This window comes from Physcomitrium patens, chromosome 10 (genome assembly GCF_059467195.1).
Source record: "Physcomitrium patens ecotype Gransden chromosome 10, ASM5946719v1, whole genome shotgun sequence".
Classification (NCBI taxonomy): Eukaryota; Viridiplantae; Streptophyta; class Bryopsida; order Funariales; family Funariaceae; genus Physcomitrium; species Physcomitrium patens.
This window is the reverse complement of record NC_143419.1, coordinates 7,125,818-7,144,500: the sequence shown is the minus strand read 5'-3', so window position 1 is coordinate 7,144,500 and position 18,683 is coordinate 7,125,818. Positions and strand designations below refer to the sequence as shown.

The following is an 18,683-nucleotide window of genomic DNA, read 5'->3' as shown; positions in this document are numbered from 1 at the left end:
ACCATCATTCCATCCATCATCCTAAGGTTCTCCCATTTATTAAGAGTTTTCATGACATCCGCAATTGTCTGCGTTGAGTAAACATTAGCAAGAATTTTCCATGCAATTGCAGGATCGGTTGTGATTAAGATGAATAATTCTATCATGTCAATCAGTGACAGCTTCAGGAAGCCTATAGCTCTCGTTTTCCTCCTTCTAAGATGCTCTTGTTCATGAGATGTTTAAGGCGTGGTGATGTTGTCGACTGCTTCAAGTGTGACTGTTTCCTCCAGCTCATGCTTTATCGTTGTCGTGTTTGGTGAGGCTTCGTTGTTAGACACTGCTTGCCATGTGCTTTGTCTCTGTGAAATGGTTTTAATCAGGGCAACTACCTCCCATAAATCCTCTCTCTGATACACTTTGAATTGTGCTCTTCCATGACTCGTACTTCTCTGGTCCAGCTCGCATTTTTGATTGTGCTATCACTAGGTCTATTGTGCACATCTCTGTTCATACAAGTTATTCATGTCGTGACTCTCTCTACTAAGTTGTCCGCTCTGATACCATATTAAGCATACCAAGTAATAATAGTATCATAACACAACAGAGCTCTATAGTGAAATAAGAGAACCAAGAAAAGAAAACAAACATTCTACAATGACTCAACTTCTCCACTACAGGAGCCTTCAATCTTTACTGCTGAGAAAAGGAGAGTCCAACTCTCTTACACAAAAAAAAGTTATCGACGTCCAAAATTGATACCCAGACTACAAGTACATACCCGACACAATAGATAGGAAACCTAGACAGAAGGGCGTCTCGTTAACAAAATCTGGGCTTAAAATCTTGGGAACATGTGGCTAATGAGTCATCACCCAGTGCAATAGCATCACAACAATCAACAATGCTGAGGGCCACAAAAACAAACCATTAAAGGTGTTGCAGCAAATCCTTCAAAAGGTGCTTAGAAATGCATTCTTATTGACGAAATGCTCATCTGTGTTGCTACATGGAGGGGGAAAAGGTTAAAGTAAAACCCTAAATAGTCTCTAGCCTTGCAGTTAAAGTGCCCATCCCAGTGAAACGAGCACAAAGGTATGCCTCGAACCGACGCCAAGCCTGTTGAACCTAAAACTCTAATAGCTATGATCGTCAGTAGCCTTCCGTTTCCGTCACTGATAGTCCACATGCAGCAAGCAGGTTGAGAAAATGCAGTTGATAAGCACGACAGTTTTATACAGGAAGATCTGACCTCTATAAACATATGTTACAACCTCGCAATGTAGAGGCATGGCAGCACAATTTTTCATTTGTACAGAGTGCGTGATCAAGCCACGTCGAGGTCATAACAGCTTCCCTGCACCCATTGTTGTCAACGGTGCAGGTTAGGGCTGCGCCTCGAGGTGCGTCGAACTCGCTGGTGTCGATCAACAGAATGTTTCGTCCAAAATGCTGCACGTCGTGGTGTATATGGTGCTGGGGTTGTACAGTTGAGCGAAAAGAGCTTCGTCGAATACAACCACCCGGGGTATAGCAGGAGCCTTCACTTGGCATGCCGACGACGAGGCCTGCTCTTGCAGCACGACGAACATGTACATTAGGGGCAAAGCGAAGGGCGGCAACAGATTATTATGGTGACAATGCGTGTAGCAGAGGAGGGAAGGAGTGTTAGTAGGGCATACCAGAATTTGCTGATTGGTATTGCTTGATGCGACGCTCGCTTCGTGAACACCGGGTTGCTTCACGCCCTTCTTTTGGAAATGCTTTTGAAGAGCTTGAACGGCCTCATTGCAAATCAACCTGACGTATTTTCAGGCGGAGTTAGAAAGGAATATAAATGACTCACGAAAAGTTGGTGATATATTGATGGTAAGTTACGGTACTCCGAAATGCAAAGCTACAGAAGAGAAAATACCCTGAAGATCGCAACCGCAGGTCTAAGAAATCTGCTGAAAGCCACTGATTGGAAACGTCTTCGTAGTCCACTCGTGACAAGTAGCACTCGTCCCCACCCTGCTTAATCACATTATATAAATGAGAACTTCAACAATCAACCTACTTCTCTAAAACTCACATTGAAAAATGATCAAATCCTGTGATCTTCATAGCACACATCAACCTGCGTAATCACAATGCATGTACGACTACAGACATCTGTTCCAGGAGGACGCTAGGTACCGGCAAAACAAGAGAGCTTCGTGGAGACAAAGTTCCAGCTCGCTTGCACACGGAAGGCGATCTTCGCACTCCTACCAATGGCGCTCCACTAGTGAAGGTTGACGAGCACCCGAACGCTTGCATTATCAAAGCCATGAATACCTTAAAGCAACAAACCTTTCCGATTGCCTTCCAAAATTCTCTGGATCTCAAGCCGAGACGCGAACCTCTTGCACTCCAAATCTGCAACGAATACCCAAGAATCGACCTCCCGAAACAAACAACAGGCTACTCCAATAGAGATGCAATTCTCGACGAAGCTGTAAGTGAGAGAACTCTAATCAGTCAGCATGTGCACTTCCCTTATGTAGAAACCGTCGGCGAATGAGACGGCTCAATGCTGTAGCCAAGCATGCGAACTCCCCCAACTAGACTCACGTGGCACGAATTGGATAAGGACACTTTTCTACGGCGCGTGTGAAGACCTCGACTGCTAATTACAGCTCCTCCGCAGCATCCTCTTGCAAACCAACTGACCCACAGGCAGTGATAAGTCCAGATGATTGTCAGAGAAAATCCATATCCGACGGTCTCATGTCAACGACCTCTACAACCCCGACGGCTCCCATCGATCGGGCAAGGTTACACGAACCTGCTTACCAGTTCATTCCAATCCATTAAACAGAGCATCACGGCTGAAAAGCAATGGTTTCCCCCCACAAAGCCAAACAAACTTTTACTCTGTGGTCTGTGTCGCCAGAGTTGAGGTGCTGTGCTTCCGTCGCGCAGACCGGGATCTCCATCCGTCCAGATGATGTGCGTCCAATAGCTTCCGGCTTCTAGGATTGGAAGCATGATGGAAGCCAACACCGGATCGGCGAATAGCAGGCTCCCGGCAGCATGGTTGGCACACAAAGCTGAGAATCTTCCCCGCCGTCCGTCGTGGCATAGCCACGTCAACCAGATGTTCGATATTTTTGATCGAAGCCAATCGACTTGGCACAAATGGGTTCGAGGTGGTACCTCCTGCCGCCTGTGATTGCTATGTGTGAAGTTGCCAGAGGAGAGTGCGATAAAGATTAGGAATTCCTAGAATCTTCTTCAATGAAGAGGCTTCAGCTCTGCACCTTTCCAAAGTAATATAATTTAAGCAAAAGTGTCTAAATGCACAATTTTGTAATACGATAAACTAGCGTATTTGACACGAAGTAACAACGGGTGGAGTAAAGTTCGTTAATGAATAATAATATTACACAAGCTAAAGGTGAACTTCAGTTGGAACCACGCTGTCTATGATTTTCTAAAATTTTCATTTGAGAGAATTTTCATTTCACAAAGGTGTTGAAAGAACATCTTTTGTGATAGATTCTAGAGTTTCTGATCAGATGGAGAGAGTGTCAGTTTCATTGCTCCCGAAACTGCCAAACCACTCCGGAACCCACGTTTTCCTCATAATGGTCCAACATGTTCATGTCGTGCATCTCTCCTCAAAGGAAGTTGAGATCGTGGCACATTTCCTCTTGTAGAGAGACACTTGATTCTATTTCACCGCTTGAGAAAGGGCACATGAAGAGTTTCTACATTTGCAAACCGACGTTCTTCACAAACTTGTGTTCAATTCAAATACTGACTCGCCATCAAGGTCTCGAACATGAATACTCGAAAACACCCACCCAGTATAAGTCCCACGCACTGTAAAGCAGCAAGATGCACCATCACTCAAACTGATCACGAACCCCTTGAACTGACATTTCCCTTTGAACCTTGTCTGGTTGCAACTGTAAAGCAAATGTAACAAATGTTAAGCATAAGGAATGCTTTGACCAAGAATGAGAGATGTACAATTCGCAGATAGAACCTTGCCTAATCCAAAAGTACGCATTGCAATCCACTAATACTTCCCAGACTATGCCTTCTGCATAGATCTCAAAAGCCACGTATAGATTACATCCATGAACAGTAAGCACCATCAAGAGTAGTGTACTTCAGGGTCAACAGCTAATGTTGTCTTCACAATGTTACCCAAAGATTCAGATCGATAATCGACGTTTATGGAGCTGCAAAAACACGTATAAATCACGGCAGTCATGCAAAACATACAATGTTGTAGTGCAACGGTGTACCAGAGAATTACCCTGAGCACTTCACACCCTGCACAGTTGCTTCAGAAAACGGAAACACAGATTTGCCTCTGAAAAGAAAAGGGAAGAAGAAAATTGTGCAGGGATATTTCACGTGCTGCAGTGAACACGACTTAGGAGCTGAAAAACTAAAAGGGAGACAAAGGAATAAACAGAGTGAATCTGGCCACGGATTTTTTGAGATTGGTGCGAAGGGTAACAAGGTCCACCTGTGCCACAAGGGCCACACCGACCACCGCCTCGGAAACCATCTCCGCTCAGTACTCCAAAACTAAGGGAAAGCCACTGAACCAAAAACCCAAAACCCCACTCAAAGCACTTAAGAAATGTGATAACCCAGTATCGGAGTGCACAGGAGGTTTTGGGAATGCGAAATGAACTTTCTGGGCCTTATCATCTTCTAAATGCCCCTGTGCGCTTCAAAGAAGCCATTATATGAGAAACAGAAAACCTTTCTCAACCTGTGCTGGTCACACTCACTTGGAGGATACATCCAACAACGTTAGGTCATCTCACTTTTACGCACTTGGTCAGCAAAGAACATTAGTTGCTTGCACCACAACTGGATTATCCTGGTCTGCTCATACAATCATTTCATTGACGCGCTTCCATGTGCTCTTTGTGTCGCCTCGCTCAGTGAACTTAATTGCATTACTCACCAAGTTTGTGAGTACCTGCACATTCGTAAATCTCAACAACGTTGGTGCTTTTGAATCGACTTTTAATCACATGACTGAAGATTGAAATGCAAAGCCCGTTTCTGGTTTGGCATGTGGAAAGATTGCTCGAAGCCCACATGAACTTCGCGAACACTCGTCACATGATACCCTGGTAAGTTTCTACATCAAATGACATTGATGAAAAGTAAAGAGCAAAATTTTATAACTTCATTTTTTCGTAATCTCTGTGATCTCATCTGTAGTGAATCCATCGCAGCTGGTGAGGCGTAAAGGTCAAAATTTTGGGAAAGCAAGATGCGACAGTACGCCAGATCGATTACACCAGTGCTTAGGAGGTTTTGAGAATTCGAAATGAGCGTTCTACGCCTTATGACCTTGTACATGCCCCTGTGAGAGCTCACACCCCTTGACTTGAACCCCACCTCAACCTTGCACCGCCACCGCGTTCTCAAACCATATTTCACAACCACGGGACATATCCACAACATGCAGCACACTCCCGCCCTCACGACTGTCCATGTCGGAATTCACGCTGTCTTCTACACTTACGTCGAAGAAAACGGTGTTGTGATTGGCATTTCGATCGTTCCTGTCAACGCCATCTAACCGCTGAGGAAACTGAACGTAGCACACCCTCTTCCTCCCACGATGGGATCCATCAAAGGGCACATATCTTCCCGGAGCGCCTTGCAGTTGTTGATGTAATGATCACAATCCAGACTCAGGATGAAAGTCGCCTTCGTTAGCACCGCAGGCACCCGCACCAACGCGTTCGTGGCACCGGCCTTCTTGTGATACTTGAACCCGAGTCGTTTCTCTAGAGACACATACACCAGCCGTGGCAGCTCGTTCCCCTCCGTGTAGTGACCCCGCTGTGTCCCAAAAACATCTGCAATACCCACGCGCGCATTCATCAACTTCGGATGCACAATTATTTCCGCCCACTGCGTCCTAGCAACATGAATTCCACTCCCTCCAACCTTCAATACCAAACTCTACACATCTAAACCCACTCCCCAAAACCCCACACTCCTTGCGCCCATCCACCACTCCACATACCTGGATCATCCCGGGATGGTCGCAAATGTTGTTCCCAGGCCACAGCGGTACAATCTGCATTGTCCATCCTTCGACCGGCATCTTCAGTGCTTCATATGCTTAAACAAAAGCATTCTGTGTCTTCCCCTAAGATGAAAGCGAGAGGCACGTTTGACACAATTGGGGTCAAGGATGACGACACAACCCCCGCGCGATCCCAATAGAGGTGATTGTTGCAAACCTCTTTTCAAAAACATATTCCAGTAATTGACTCGAAGCCGCACACCTAAGCAACCATGACACTGGACAGCAGTGATTCAGACCTGCACCGAGACATACACTGCAAAATGACTGAACTTTCGGACAACCTGGAAGAACTTACTTCATGCTGCAACATTACAAACCACTCCCCCTACGTGAGTACCCAGAGAAAGCCACTTCCATGTGACAATGACTCCAACATAGTGCATTAACGCAGCAAAACGCTCACTCACCGTTTCATATCAAGAGCTCTCCAAACCTCTTTGAGATGTCGCCATGTCTATCACTCCTCCTACATGCGCATTCAAGGCTTTCTGGAGCCATCATTCCCAGCATTCATGTGAAATGAATACTATCCAACCTCCCCGCTCAATAGGTGACTCCCACCATCTACCCGTGTACAACTAAAACGCATCAATTTTTCCACAACTTTCACTAACAGGTCCGATCAAGCGTACCTACCTGACAGATTATTCTTCGCCCACTGTCAGGCCAAGTCCTGGCTGTCCCAGTAGAGGCAATCCCTCCACCCAATACATGCAACGTGGCCAACAGAGCCAAACACCCCCAACATCTTTGGCCCCTCTTACTAAAAAGCTTTATCTCGTTAAGACCCAATTCATTTCCCATCCCCACCCTCTGACCTCAATCTCTCCCACACCCAATTCGATTTGTCGCAAGTGGTAACTTCCGTTCCAGATACAAACCCTAATTCCACCACTAAAAAATATCCCTTGTGGAAAGTCTCGAACAAGGTCAAAAAGGACAATCCTACCCAATTATAAAATGCCGAGAAAATTGCAGCGATGGGAATCGGATGCGGCTTACCACCAGCAAACAACGGCAGAATTCGTCAACTATTTCAAAGCGTAACGTGGAGGTGGATCCTAGAGCATGATGCAGATGACCGTTTGTTACTGCAGCCCACCGAGATGGGGACCTCAATTACGAAGAAACTGTCCAGTTGGATGAATTCTAGATGAACGTCATCGAAATTGGATGAATAATATAAACATGCACGGCCTTTCTGGATGGGAAAGTGAAAGTTTAGCTGACCTGTAGGAGTGGTGGGTGGGTCGGTGGTGGCGCTCCCGAACTTGCACAGAGGCACAGTGTGCTCACCAGATTAAAAGCAACTTGCACAACTTTGTGCATTAAGTCCAGCATTTGCTGGTGTTGTGTTGCGAGTTGATTTGAGTTCCTACAAGTTAGGCAAAGAGTGGCGAGATATTTTCCTTGGTAAATTCTTACTTTGAAGAGATTTAGTAGCATGACACTTTTTAATATCTCATTTTAAATTTTAATTTTAAAATACATTTATTTCAAAGTACAATTGTATTAAAGTGTTTATTTTGATGATCTGGGATAGTTTAGTAATAAAGCGGATATGATATTAAATGCAAAAATATAAGAGAAAAACAAAACAAGACAATTATTTTATTATTGATGGTGCATTTTCCTCATTTTTCTTTTCCTTTATCCTCATGCAACAAAATGTCACATATTTGAATTAGAATCATTCAAAGAAGGTTGATATTTTGTAGTCAGGATTTCAATTGCGACCATTTAAAATATGTTTTTCTGGTGAATATTTATATTATTAAAAAATCAGAGGTTGTTTAAGGCTGTGGTAATAATATTTAGAAAACTTAAGTATATAATTTTTAAATTTAAATAGAAAATATTTTTAAAAAATGATTTAGAGAAGTCCGGTTTTCATTTTATTCCTTTTTCTATCTTTTTCTATCTTTGTAGCTGTTTTATCAAAGAATATGTTGGATTTTCTAAAATTATCTAATAAATATGGAAGGTATTTTTAAATGAATTCATTAAAGAAACACTCATGATCTTGAGTACATATAAATTTTATAAATTTCTACAATTAATTTGTAATGGTTATAAAGAATCTAAAAATTTAATTATAGAATAAGGAGATTTTTTTTTAAAATCACGGACAATTACTTAATTTTTTAATAATTTTTTAAGTCTAAATATTCACATTTTAAACTAAGCAATCTGAATGATTTCAAATATTTTTGTTTTAAGAAAAATAAAAATCCAAAACTGTTTTCAACATTAAAATACATTATGATGTGTAATTTATATACAAGCTACTTAAAAGTACAAATAGAAAATAAATTTAATAAAATAATTAATAGAAAAGGATTATTCTGTTAAAAGAAATTTTATAATACAAGTATTTTACACAAAATTCAAAAGAAAACATAATATTTGAATCATAAATATTATTTCAAATAAAAAAATTCTATGTCAAGAAGAGAAAAATTTTCATTTAATTTAAAGCAAAACAAATGAAATTTAATAAGTTTAAAAATAAAAATAAAAATAAAAAAAAATTTCATATATATATATATATATATAATCTGCATTTATTTCTTGTAAGAGTTGTAATAATAAATAAAATTTTAATAAAAAGTAAATAAATAAAACCTCTCTCTTTGGCTCTCTTTCTTTCTATATTTATATATACATATACCTATAATAGTGGCAAAAATAAAGTTAAATTTAACTGATTATTTAGAACTCACATGTTTAAGTTATATTTAAAATATTATTAATGTTTATTTTAAAAAATATATACAAATAAAAATGTATTAATAACATCGAATATTACTTAAGAATCTAAATCCAAATAAAATGATGTTTTAGATTACTATAATAAGAGATGATTTATATGCAAAGAAGTGATCTATAAGTGACTAATCTGAAATGTTTGAAATGTTGATATTACTTATAGAACTTGTGTGAATTCTTAAACATGATGTTGAATGTTATTTGAAAATAAAAAACACTAATTTGTTTACAAAGAGCAAATTCTAACATTTGAAGCAACATCTTTTTGCTAATTTTAAGAGCTTTAGGAAAAAAAAGTTTTACGATTAAAAAATAAAAATAGAAGATTTGTTGGCTTTATTGGATTTGTAGGATAGTATTGATGAAAGTGAATATCCTTCAAGTATGCATGTTAATATAAATAAAAGAAATAATTTTTAATAACATAAAAAGAAGATTTTTGGCTTGATTGCTATCAATTTGGATGAAGCCAATTTTGCTAATTTCATCTTTTATAAAGGACCAACAATAGCACAGAAGACTCTTTCTAATACTTAAAAAAAAAAAAAAAAAAAAAAAAAGAATCTATCATACTTTTTACAATGAGAAAGATATTTATATATATATGTATATATATATATATATATATATATATATATATTATGTCTCATGTCAACAAGCTTAAGGCTATTGCAAAATAATAAGTAATTATTAAGAAGGCTTTAGATGACTTGTGATATTATCATGACCTTGCTTATGAGTGTTTTAAAGTTCTACAATGACCTCTTTGAAGCAATAAAGTCTATTAAATTTAAAAAAATCACAATGTACTATGTGATAGTGTCACGGATATATGCATGTAAGTAAATAATTACATGTATAAATAGGTAGAAGTAAGTAAAAGTAAATAAAAGTAAGTTAATTCAATAGTATTTGATATGGAAGCTTCTCAGAAGCTTCATAGACGTTGCTTTGACTTTATAGGTGTCTTTAATTGACTTTTTGGGATTAGAAACATAGTCAACAAGTTGGCCATGTGCCACACATGTTATTAGCTTGAATACGAAACTAATTATCTGACCCACATATAGAAAAACTTGCCTTGTAAGTTAAGGCATGTGTCCTATAAAGTCAATACATACTAGAGGTCTTACAGAACGTCGCCACATAGCCCTTACTTAGAATGTATATATAGAGACAAGAGTGAAGCCTTCTTCACTCTTATCAACTCCTTTCTTGCTTCCAATCTAGTTTCAAGGGTCTATAGTTTTCTTGACTTTTGGCAATAGCCATTTCAGTTTCTTTCTTAATAAATATATATCAAGTTATTTCTATTTTGTCATCTTTCTTTGAGAGAAGTCTCACTTGTTTATTTGTCTTTATCATGTTCTTGTCCTTCACAGATTGATAAGAGTATACTTACAATATCAGAGCTTTGTCTAATCTTGATTAAGAGTGGATTATCTATTTTTCTTGATAAGACATAAGCATATTAGAAGTTGCGGATTACCCTCTTCTAAACTTATATTATCCTTAGTATTTTCTTTGTTCTCAAGTCCTCTCTTCTATTTGTCTTGAACAATATTAGACATCTTCTCTTTTCTAAGTATTATCATAGCAGAACTTATTGAAATGAAGAATGCAATGGCACAAATGCAAGAGCAATTGAGGGAGTTAATGCTTACGATGCATCAACTCAATTTACCACTATAGGGAGCAACAAGACTGGCAGAAAGTGAAGATGTAGAAATGATTAGAGCTACTTCAACATCTACACCAAATCATATTCCTTCTCTTATGGTGGAATATCCTTCCAATATTAGAGAACCAAGAATTGTCCTACTCAAGAAGTTTGATGGCACTAGATCAAAGTTTAGATGATTTATTAATCAAGTATAACTTGTGATTGAACTTCAATCCCAAAGCTATACAACTTCAAGATCACAAGTTAAATTCATTGGTACGCTTCTTTCAAGTTCAACCTTATCATGATTTTTATCTTTTTTTGAATGACGAGATCGAATATTGGATAATCTAGAGGCTTTTTTGGCAGAGTTTTGATCCTTGTATGGAGAACATGATACAATTCGTATTGCAACCGTATTTTATAACAAGACAATCGATCAGTAATATTATATGCTTTACAATTTTGACAACTTGTAATTAATATCAAGTGGAATGATGCTCCACTTATTAGTCAATTTCTCTATAGATTATAATATGAGGTAAAAAAATTAATGCTCAACTTACCAGATCCTCAAACATTAAATCAAACAATTGACTTTGTTGTGAAGTGTAACAATTACCTTTTTGAATTTCGATCTGAGAACCGTACAAGTGAACCTCAACATTACTATAATTCAATAGCAACACCAACATCTCTTCAATACATATATTCAGAAGTAGAGAATATGCAAATGATGCAGTACGTTTCAAACCTCTCACTGAACAAGTAAAGACTTGTCGTCATTAGGAAGAATTGTGCTTATATTACAGAGAACCTAAGCACACTACTCAACATTGTCTAAAGAAGCGACGCAACCATAAAATGAGGAGTACGACAATCAAAAGAGATAGCATGTCGGAAAGTGAATTTGTCCAACTACAATAGGGACCGTGCACCTAGAACCTTATACAATGCCTAATGAAGGTCCTATCCTCTCCTCAGAACCCTTTCCATGTTTTACGATAAATGTAATTCTAGGACCTAAACATCTCAAACCCTCAACCTTGCTAGATTCAGGAGCCTCAACATGTTTCTTAGATGAAAAATTTGATAAAAGACATATCATATTTTTAATAAAGAAAACTAAACTTGTTCGTGTAGAAGTCATAGATGGTCGTCGATTGCCTTTAAGAGATGTTACTCAAAAAATCCTTTCTATAGAAATAGCAACTAATGGTCCTAGTAGCTTTGTAATATTTAATATCATTAGATCTCTTTTTAATCTAGTCATTTTAGATTTATCATGGCTAGTAAAATATAACCCTAAAATAGATTAGACTTCTCATAGTCTTGACTTTTCTAAAAGTATAACTAAGAGTGTAATTAATCAAGTAAAAAGTCATAACTCTAGTGTAATTAAACATATATTTGTTGGTGCAAGTACTTTCATGCATGCTGCAAAAGAAGGATCACCTTTTGTCATTTATGCCACACCTATTTCTACTAGTGGAAAGACTTCAAGTTTCATATTAAGCCAATATCAAGATTTTCAAGATGTATTTGAGAAAAAGAATGTGCATACTCTTCCAGAATATTGTTCTTGTGAGTGCTCAATTGACCTTCAAGAAAGAGCACAATCACCATTTGGACCAATCTACAATTTATCTCAAAATGGGTTAGCTGAACTCAAGGAGTATATTCAAGAGAATTTGGCTAAGAATTTCGTATGCCATTTCAAATCTCCAGCACTAGTTCTAATTTTATTTGTAAAGAAAAAAGATGGATCATTGCAGATGTGTGTTGATTATTGAGGACTCAACAAAAACACTATCAAGTAACAAGTACCCACTACCTTTGATATCTAGACTTCTTGATCAGTTGAATCAAGTTAAGATCTATACAAAAATAGATCTATAGAGAGCATACAATTTGGTACGCATCAAAGAATGAGATGAATGGAAGATTGCGTTTCGAACAAAGTACAAACATTTCAAATTCAACGTCATACCTTTTGGACTTACAAATGCACGAGCAATATTCCAACATCTAATGGACGATGTCTTTTGGGAGTTTTTTGATGATTTTGTTGTCTGTTACATAGACGACATCTTAATCTATTCTCAAAACCCAGAAGAATATGAACTTCATATTTTCCAAGTATTACAAAGACTAAGAGATGCAGGATTCTATGCCAAGATAAAAAAGTGTGTATTTCATATTACTCAAGTCAACTTCTTAAGATACATCATTTCAACTGATGGACTTATGACGGAACCTAAGAAAGTTCAAACTATTATGGATTGGAAGATCCCAAAAATGGTAACAGATATCCAATGCTTTTTGGGATTTGCCAACTACTATTGGATCTTCATCAAAGACTTCTTTCAAGTTGCAGCTCCACTTACACGTTTGACTTGCAAAGACAAACTTCAATGGAATCAAGAAGCAGAAGTAGCATTTGAAGTTCTAAAGACGGCCTTTATTTATGCACTAATCGTGTATCGCATCGATTTTTCTAAGCCATTTTTTATGGAAACAGATGCATTAGACTTTGCTTTGCATGCCGTATTGTCACAAATGGGAACACATGATAAACTTCACCCAATAGCTTTTCATTCTAGCAAATTTTCAACAACCGAGATTAACTACGTGATCTAGGACAAAGAACTTCTTGCAATTATAAATTCGTTTCAAGAATGGCACCGTTATCTAGAAGGTGCTTCTAGCCAGTCACAATGTATATATATCACAAGAACCTTGAATATTTTACGTTAGTACGTATTTTGAATGGTCGCCAAGCTCGTTGAAGTATGTCTTTGTCAAGATTCAAATTCAAGATCACTTATAAACTAAGAAAACAACAAGGTTTGTTAGATGTACTCTCTAGACGATCTTATCTTGTACCAAAGGAATGAGATGCTACTTTTGATCAACAATGGATAATTTTCTTGAAGCCAAAGCATCTTCATCTTCGAGCAATGAAATCAATATTAACTCTTGATTCAACTTTCATTAAGCAAGTTCAGTCAAGTATATCTTCTGATCCTCTTATCCGTGATACTAAGAAAAATCCTTCAAAGTCTCATGATACTTCCAAATTTGAATTCAAGAAGAATCTAATATATTTTGAGAGACGCATATATATTCTAGAAGGTAAAGCTCAATAAGTGTTCTTCAAGCTTGTCTTGACTTTCCAGCGGGAGGACTTTTTGGATACAATAAAACTATGGAACTAAAATCCAGGGACTTTTGGTAGCCACAAATGTGGAAAGCAATCAAAGATTTTGTACAATCTTGTGATGTTTGCTTAAGATCAAAAACTCCTCATCATAGACCTTACGAACTTCTTCAGCCATTACCCATTCCAGAACAACTATAGTCTTCTATTTCTATAGATTTCATCATGGATCTTCCAATCTCAAGTTCTTATGACTCTATATTCGTGATAGTAGATCATTTTACCAAGATGATACATTTTTTACTATGTACAAAATCTATCACGTGTGAAGAAACAACTAAGCTCTTTCTTGACAATATCTATTGCTATCATAGATTATTCAATGATATTATGAGATAAGAGAACTCAATTTGTATCAAGATTTTGACACACTCTTTTCATGATTTTAAAAGTGGATATAAAACTATCTTTGACATTCCATCCTCAAACTAATGGATAAACGGAGCATGTTAATCAAGTTTTCGAGCAGTATTTAAGATGTACCATTAACTACTAACAAGATGATTGGACAACTCTTTTGCCATTGGCAGAGTTTGCTTACTATAACATGGTACGTTCTTCTACAAAACAAACACCTTTTTTTTCCTAATTATGGTTATCATCCACAACTTGATACTTTTGACTTTTCAAAAGTTGATAATCCTGCTGCGAAAGATTTGGCACTTCATTTGTTAGAGCTACATGCAACGATAAAGGCACAATTAAAAGAAGCTCAAGAACAATAAAAGTTCAATGCGGATGTCTATCGAAATGAACAACCACCATTCCACATCGATAATAAGGTATGGTTACTTCATCGCAATATCAAGACCACTCGTCTTTTTGATAAGTTGGACTAACGAAGGCTTGGATCATTTTCTATTTTTGTATGCATGAATCCAGTCGCATATTGTTTCTATCTACTGGAATCAATAAAAATCCATCCAGTATTCTATGTATCTCTTCTTGAACCATAGAAGACAGTGGACATACTAAGAAGAAGACAAGCTCCACCTCCTTCTATAGAAGTGGATAATAATTAAAAGTTTGAATTGGAAGAAGTCTTAGATTCAAGGCGGAGTCAAAATAAATTGGAATATCTTGTCCATTGGCGCAAATATGATATTAGTGAACAGACATAGGAGCCAGTAAAGAATCTTACAAATGCAACAAAGGAAGTGGAGGCTTTTCATCGATGACATCCATCAAAATCAAGATTAAAACATTTCTTATAAAAAAAATAAGATCTAGGCAAAATAACATTCTACTTTCAATCCTTGTTTGTAGCTTCTTTCTAATTGTGACGCTCAAGAAATAGAGAACTAATAACCAGCGGATTCGACTCAAGAGCCTTCATTTACTGATCTGCCGGACGAGATATTACAATTGTCACAATCTTCAAGATGATGCAATCGAGATGAAGATCTTCAAGAATGACATGTTCTTTGTCGCATAGATGGCAAGTTACAACACGTTTGGTATCACGACCTTGGAAGGAACTTTTGATGTTTGGTGATTTTACTAAGGTGGGAAGACCATCTAAGGTTGAGAGGCCCTATCAATCATCTTCAAAGAGAAGAAAGATCAGAGTATGTGGCAAATATAATTTGTCGCATCATCGATTTCTCCAACATATGATTACCGCTCCTCGCGGAACTCGTCCCTAGAAGGAGGGTAATATCATGGATATATACATGTAAGCCAATAATTATATGTATAAATAAGTAGAAGTAAATAGAAATAGATAAAAGTAAGTTATTTATATAGTATTTGATATGGAAGCTTCCCAAAAGCTTTATAGATGCTGCTTTGACTTTATAGGTGTCTTTAATTGACTTTTTGGGATTACAAACGTGGTCAACAAGTTGGCCATGTGCCACACATATTGTTAGCTTGAATACCAAGCTAACTATGTGGCCCACATGTAAAAAAACTTGCCTTGTAAGTCAAGGCATGTGTCCTACAAAGTCAACACATATTGAAGGTCCTATAGAATGTCGCCACGTAGCTTTAGTTAGATAGAATATATAGAGGTAAGAGTGAAGCCTTCTTCATTCTTGTCAACTCCTTTCTTGCTTCCAGTCTAGTTTCAAGGGTCTCTAGTTTTCTTGGCTTTTGGCAATAGCCATTCCAGTTTCTTTCTTAATATATATATATATATATATATATATATATATATATATAAAGTTATTTCTATTTTTTCATCTTTGTATGAAAGCAGTCTCACTTGTTTAATTTTCTTTATCATGTTCTTGTCTTTGATAGATAATTAGACTTCTCTATATAGTGACTAAGGTGGAAAAAAAAAAAAAAAAAATCAAATTAAGATTTGACTATCTTTTTAAGATAAAAAAAAGAATTCTATTTCAACTAATGTAGTAATATAGGAGCTTTTTTATTTGTAGAAAGTTATATCATTTTACTTAAAATTACTACATAGTTAAGAAATAAATTAGAAAAAATAGTAAAATATATGTTATAAATATAGATAAAATAAATATTTATTAATGGCAAGTAAAGGCATCTCCATAGCTGTTACATCAAAGTAGATTGTTGATATGGATGCCACCAAGGACATAATAATATAAAACTATATGTTTGTTGCTTATAAAGAAATTTTAGAAACAAGAATTTTGATGGAAAACAATGGCATGGTCTAAGCCATTAAAATGTACTTTCTTATGGTGGAGATTTTTGTAAAAGACCAAACTAAGAAGATCAGATTGAAAGACGTTTTACATATGTTCAATATAAAGAAAAACTTCTTTTTAATGAACAAACTTGTTTTAAATGGTTTTAAGGTGCATTTTAATACAAATAGGTATTTTGTAAAGACATTATGTTGTGATAATTTTTCCATAACTTTAAGAGATGAAAAATTTTACTTTATCTATTGAAAGAAGGTGAATACAATTGAAATAGATGTAATTGCTAGGTTTCCACAAGATCAAGATAAATTTGGTATTTTTAATTGATACCTTTGTCATTTGAATGAAGAAAAGATGAAAGATCTTCAATCTATAATAAATAGTTTGGATCCTATTTAATCATCCATTAATATAATGATTCTTATTGTAAAGGCTTGATTTAAGCCAAATAAAAAAATGCTTCATGTCTAAATAGAGTTGCAATCCATATAGATAAGTTATCAAAAATTGTGCATTTGGATGTTAGTTGACCAATAAAGATGCCATCAATAAGAAAAATAAGATAATTTATCAAATATATTAATAATTTTTAAAGAATTGAATAGATTATCATTCTTAAAAATAAAAATAAGTATTTCTTAAGATAGAAGGAATTTATGACACTTGCAAAGAAGCAATACAAATACAAGATTAAGATGTTGTATACAAATAGTACTTATAAGTATTTATTAAAGATTTTTTATGATTTCTCAAAAATTAAAAATATTTTCAAAAAAATATCAATTCTTTACACTCTACAAAAAAATGGAGTTGCTTAAAGAAAAATTTGAACCATTATTGGGATGGCAAGGAGTGTGCTTCATGATTAAAACTTTGGATATGACTTTTAGATGGAAGTTGTAGTAAATGTACTAAATATAAGGAATAGGTGCTCTATAACTACACTTACATCAATGACTATAAAAAAAAATGGAATAGAAGAAAACTTTATATTTTATACATGTAGACTTTTTTGATGCATTGCTTTTGCAAATATTTTAGATTTTATGAGGTTAAAATTTGATGCAAAAAATACAAAATTATTATTTTTTGGATATTATAAAGGTATTAAGGCATATAAAGTATCAGAGATATGAATATTGGTATTAGTAATTAGAAGAATAAAAAGAATTAGGTAGAAATAAAAATAATTAAATTTCATAATAGCTTTAAAAAAGTCTTCTTAATAGATTTGTTAATGTAAATTTGACTTTATTATTATTTATATGTAATTAATAGGTTGAAAATTTAGCCAATAAATTAGCCATGTGTGACATATATTGACCACAAGTTTTACAAGTTGGTCATAGGTAGCAAATGTTAACTACTTGTGATAAAAGTTGGCCATGTAATAAAGACATTGGAGACTTATCTAATAAATTAGACATATGTCTCTCTATTTGGATGTATATTAGATGACCTATAAAAATTTGTCACATAATATTATAATTTGATTGTATATATGGAATAAATGTGAGACCTTTCTTATTTTTGTCAATACCTATTTTGTATTCTTGTCTTAACTTAAGAATCTCTAGTCTCTTTATATTTATCAATAATCAATTTGTTTTTTGTTTTATATCTATTATTGATTTATTCAACTTTTTTTTTTTAAGTGCTATAAGAGGTAAATTGCTTCTTTAAAGTTTTGTTATGATTTATGTCCTTCATAATAGGTTGATGTGTTTAAATATGAAGAAGATCCTTAAAAATATTTGTGAGCACTTGAAGATATTTTATAATAAAAATAATAATAAATTTGTGGATATATCTTTAATTTTAGCAAGGAACAAGAAATGAAGATGTTGAAAATGTGAAACAAGATGAAGAGCCTAGAAAGATAGAAAGCATAGTTTCTACAATTATTTGGACTAATAATAAAGAAAATAAAGATGTTGAAGATGACAATGATAAAGAATATCAATCCTTGAATGAAAAAAGACAAGCTTAAAAAGAAAAGAAGTTTAAAAGAGACAATTGAATACATTAAGGCAAATCTTTTTCAAATGAAATGACATATTCTATAAGAAAAAAAAAAAAAAAAAAAAAAAAAAGACTACTTAATGAATAATGGAAGAATTACAACTTTTATCAAATAAATCAAAAACATGTCACTATTAAATTTCTTTTTTATCCATTAAATTTGTATAATATTATGAAATCCACAAGTATTATGAAGTAAAAAAAACCATAAAAAAGGTATATTAATTCTTTATGGACAATAAAACATAGTAATTATTTCAATTTCTATCAAATTGATATTTAATTGATTGACAATTAAAT

At 35.3% G+C, this 18,683-nt stretch overlaps 3 protein-coding genes across 7 annotated transcripts; all 3 read right to left on the bottom strand.

Annotated features, from left to right (window-relative positions):
- Positions 1-928: 928 nt before the first annotated feature.
- LOC112287725 (uncharacterized) lies at positions 929-2,463 on the bottom strand. The gene is made up of 4 exons (XM_024531057.3): positions 2,158-2,463; positions 1,895-1,992; positions 1,662-1,779; positions 929-1,547 (listed from the first exon to the last, which is right to left on the bottom strand). Exons 1-4 carry the CDS (start codon positions 2,290-2,292, stop codon positions 1,407-1,409), a joined length of 492 nt encoding a protein of 163 aa, XP_024386825.1. The 5' UTR covers positions 2,293-2,463; the 3' UTR covers positions 929-1,406.
- Positions 2,464-2,499: 36 nt separating this feature from the next.
- On the bottom strand, positions 2,500-3,617 carry LOC141045846 (uncharacterized). Its single transcript, XM_090253942.1, has 3 exons — positions 3,559-3,617; positions 2,789-3,169; positions 2,500-2,668 (listed from the first exon to the last, which is right to left on the bottom strand). The coding sequence occupies exons 1-3, from the start codon at positions 3,615-3,617 to the stop codon at positions 2,500-2,502; spliced, it is 609 nt and encodes a 202-aa protein (XP_090110068.1).
- An 808-nt stretch (positions 3,618-4,425) lies between these two features.
- Positions 4,426-6,876, bottom strand: LOC141045848 (cellulose synthase A catalytic subunit 9 [UDP-forming]-like). Of its 5 annotated transcripts, none has more exons than XM_090253641.1 (3): positions 6,490-6,707; positions 6,017-6,297; positions 4,426-5,846 (listed from the first exon to the last, which is right to left on the bottom strand). In XM_090253641.1, exons 2-3 carry the CDS (start codon positions 6,081-6,083, stop codon positions 5,560-5,562), a joined length of 354 nt encoding a protein of 117 aa, XP_090109767.1. In that variant the 5' UTR covers positions 6,084-6,297; positions 6,490-6,707; the 3' UTR covers positions 4,426-5,559. The 5 variants fall into 5 exon arrangements, with proteins under 5 accessions (XP_090109767.1, XP_073392804.1, XP_090109766.1 ...); XM_090253640.1 differs by having other exon boundaries at positions 4,982-5,846; positions 6,017-6,318; positions 6,490-6,876; XM_073536704.2 differs by having other exon boundaries at positions 5,012-5,846; positions 6,017-6,142; positions 6,490-6,650.
- Between the last annotated feature and the right edge of the window lie 11,807 nt (positions 6,877-18,683).

Excerpts from the sequence above, each read along its gene's own strand:
- LOC112287725 (XM_024531057.3), bottom strand. The coding sequence starts at position 2,292 with ATGGCTTTGATAATGCAAGCGTTCGGGTGCTCGTCAACCTTCACTAGT. Across the intron at positions 1,780-1,894 it reads CTGCGGTTGCGATCTTCAGG|GTTGATTTGCAATGAGGCCG; the intron begins GTATTTTCTCTT and ends AAAATACGTCAG. Across the intron at positions 1,548-1,661 it reads ATACCAATCAGCAAATTCTG|GCCTCGTCGTCGGCATGCCA; the intron begins GTATGCCCTACT and ends CTGCAAGAGCAG.
- LOC141045846 (XM_090253942.1), bottom strand. The coding sequence starts at position 3,617 with ATGCACGACATGAACATGTTGGACCATTATGAGGAAAACGTGGGTTCC. Across the intron at positions 3,170-3,558 it reads GTGGGTTCCGGAGTGGTTTG|GCGGCAGGAGGTACCACCTC; the intron begins GCAGTTTCGGGA and ends TAGCAATCACAG. Across the intron at positions 2,669-2,788 it reads TGGAATGAACTGGTAAGCAG|TTGGTTTGCAAGAGGATGCT; the intron begins GTTCGTGTAACC and ends CCTGTGGGTCAG.
- LOC141045848 (XM_090253640.1), bottom strand. The coding sequence starts at position 6,083 with ATGGACAATGCAGATTGTACCGCTGTGGCCTGGGAACAACATTTGCGA. Across the intron at positions 5,847-6,016 it reads ACCATCCCGGGATGATCCAG|ATGTTTTTGGGACACAGCGG; the intron begins GTATGTGGAGTG and ends TGGGTATTGCAG.